General features: G+C 39.7%; 1 protein-coding gene across 1 annotated transcript; it reads left to right on the top strand.

Annotated features, from left to right (window-relative positions):
- Positions 1–891: 891 nt before the first annotated feature.
- On the top strand, positions 892–2,047 carry LOC103806202 (transmembrane protein 17-like; the record flags this gene model as incomplete). Its single annotated transcript, XM_009078884.1, has 3 exons — positions 892–1,038; positions 1,263–1,376; positions 1,759–2,047. Coding segments are annotated over exons 1-3 (550 nt in total), but the record flags the coding sequence as incomplete, so codon positions are not given.
- Positions 2,048–2,300: the final 253 nt, after the last annotated feature.

Below are 2,300 nucleotides of genomic sequence, written 5' to 3'. Positions count from 1 at the left end.
AGTGAGACTGTTCATGACAGACACAAGAATTGAATACAAATAAGCAGATCACAATGAATACTTTCTATACTTGCTCACATAGTACCAAGTGAAGATGTGCCTACAGACTTCATTTGGGAAGCAAAGTGGATGCAGTGTCAGTTAACTAGAACATGGAAATAAAGCTCCACCCATTAAAAACAAATTATTCCCTTGTAAAATTTTTCCTTAGGTTTGATCATGTAGGTCCATTATAAAATGGTAAACAGAGGATTTACTGCCTGCATGTTAGAGTTTCATATTTGCTTTTCTCTGCCTTGCATTATCTGAATGCATTTTGTTTTCTATAGACTTTGAAGGCTAACTTTTAGTTTGGCACATGTATGAAACTGTTTCCTCTTAAGAGCTAGACAAGTTACTGGCTTCCATCCAAATGTCTAAGTAAAGACTGAAAATGAAGAATGGTCAATGCAAACTTGGTCTCTAGAAGTAAGTCCTTGCTCAGGAGGGCCATCTGCAAAATAACAATAATCCTGTGTGTACTCATTTATACTTCAGCCACTCTCTTAGGACCTGCAATGAAATAACCACTAACACTTTTGCAATGTCAGTAGACAGCACTACTTGAGCTAAGCCTCAGTCAAAAATGGTGAAGTAAGCCATAAGCCACCAGGTAATCAAAAATTTGGTCACATAACTTGAATATATGACTATGTAATAAAAATCCTGTGTCCTGTGAGCCAAAAGGTGCATTAGATTCCCAGAAATGGTGTAACTCCAGATGGGGTAAGAAATTTTCCTCTGGATAAATATAAATATTTTCCTTAACATTTAATTTGACTGGCAAGAGTATTAATGCCCTGGTGTAGCTAACAGGGCAGTATCCTTCTGTCATAATTATGGAAAGTAAGTATGGAACAAACTAGGAGTGATAAAGTCTTCTTTCTCTCTACAGATAATGAAATACTTTCCAGTTTACCACTACAGATGTCCCTCTATTTCAACGTTTATTTTTTCCCATTTTGGTGGCTCTGCACAGTTGTCACACTCTATCTGAAGGTGAGTCTTGAAGCAAAGCAATGGTTTGCAAACGTATGTGACATCAAACACCTCCTAGTATGAGATACAGCTCACTGGAGTTAGTTAGGTATATTTGGGAATTCCTTGAAACTGGAGGTTCAAAAGTGTGCCAATACAACACTGTCAGCTTGCAGTAGCATACAGTAAATTCATTTAATCACAAACAACACAGCAGAAACTTTTACTCTCTTATTTCCCTCTAGTATCTGCTCTTGTCAGATTACTACAAGTTCATCCTGGTCACCAGCATGATCCTGTCCTTTCTGATAGAGGTCATTCGACTCTACCTGGGATACATGGGCAATCTGCAGGAGAAAGTATGTTACTAAATGCGCATATTAATTTCGGCAGGGATGCTTTTTGGAGTTGAATGTAAATAAAATGGTCTACCAAGTTAATCTAAATTGAGGAGATTTTTATTTCTCTTAAGTTGCAGTTTGCATCTTCTATTCCCTTGGCATTGGCTTCCACTTAATTTTCTGGATTCCAAGAAGTTTTATCTCAGAAGAGAGCCCTCTCACTTCCTAAGACTGTTTTGTCAGAAAATATAAGTATGCTTAAAAGCCATCTCATGTTGCCTCTCTGTGTTAAGTGCTGTCTTTTGAAAAATTTCAAAAAACAGGTTTTTTCTTCACAAGATTTTGGATTTCTTCATCTCCAGCTGTCAGGTTTTTAATAGGTGCTGTCTCCCTGTTATAGGTCCCCGAGCTGGCTGGGTTTTGGCTCCTGAGCCTCCTCCTGCAGTTGCCTATAATCCTCTTCTTGCTATTGAATGAAGGGCTGAAAATCCAACCACTGGAGCGAGCAGTCCACATCATCTTTGCCCTTTTCCTTGCCTTCCAAGTCATCGCAGCCTTTGTCACCCTGAAAAGAATGATGAACAAACTGGCAACTCGCTTCCGCCTCGATGAATTTACCCAGCTGGAGGAACACCCTGTGCCTGGTGTTTACAGCCTGCATAAAGAGCAGAGAGCAGTCCCCATGGCTGGTAGGGGCCACAGTGCTTTCTGAAGATCACACTGAGGGCCTGAGAAGCTAACAGAGGCAGGAATAATGGTGCTGCAGCTCTGGTTCCATTTCGCTGAGTTATTCTTTGCCTTGCTATGTCAGAATATTAAAAAATAGATCTTGTGCAAGAGCCAACATTAAAACTCAAAGATTGGAGCTCCACTCTGCAAGAAGAAAAATGAAAGCCAGTTACATAACTGGCTTGAGTTGACTGTTTACTGAGTACATTTAGT

This window comes from Acanthisitta chloris, unplaced genomic scaffold (assembly GCF_000695815.1).
Source record: "Acanthisitta chloris isolate BGI_N310 unplaced genomic scaffold, ASM69581v1 scaffold15247, whole genome shotgun sequence".
Classification (NCBI taxonomy): domain Eukaryota; kingdom Metazoa; phylum Chordata; class Aves; order Passeriformes; family Acanthisittidae; genus Acanthisitta; species Acanthisitta chloris.
The sequence above is the reverse complement of the archived record's forward strand: the minus strand, read 5'-3'. Positions and strand labels throughout refer to the sequence as shown.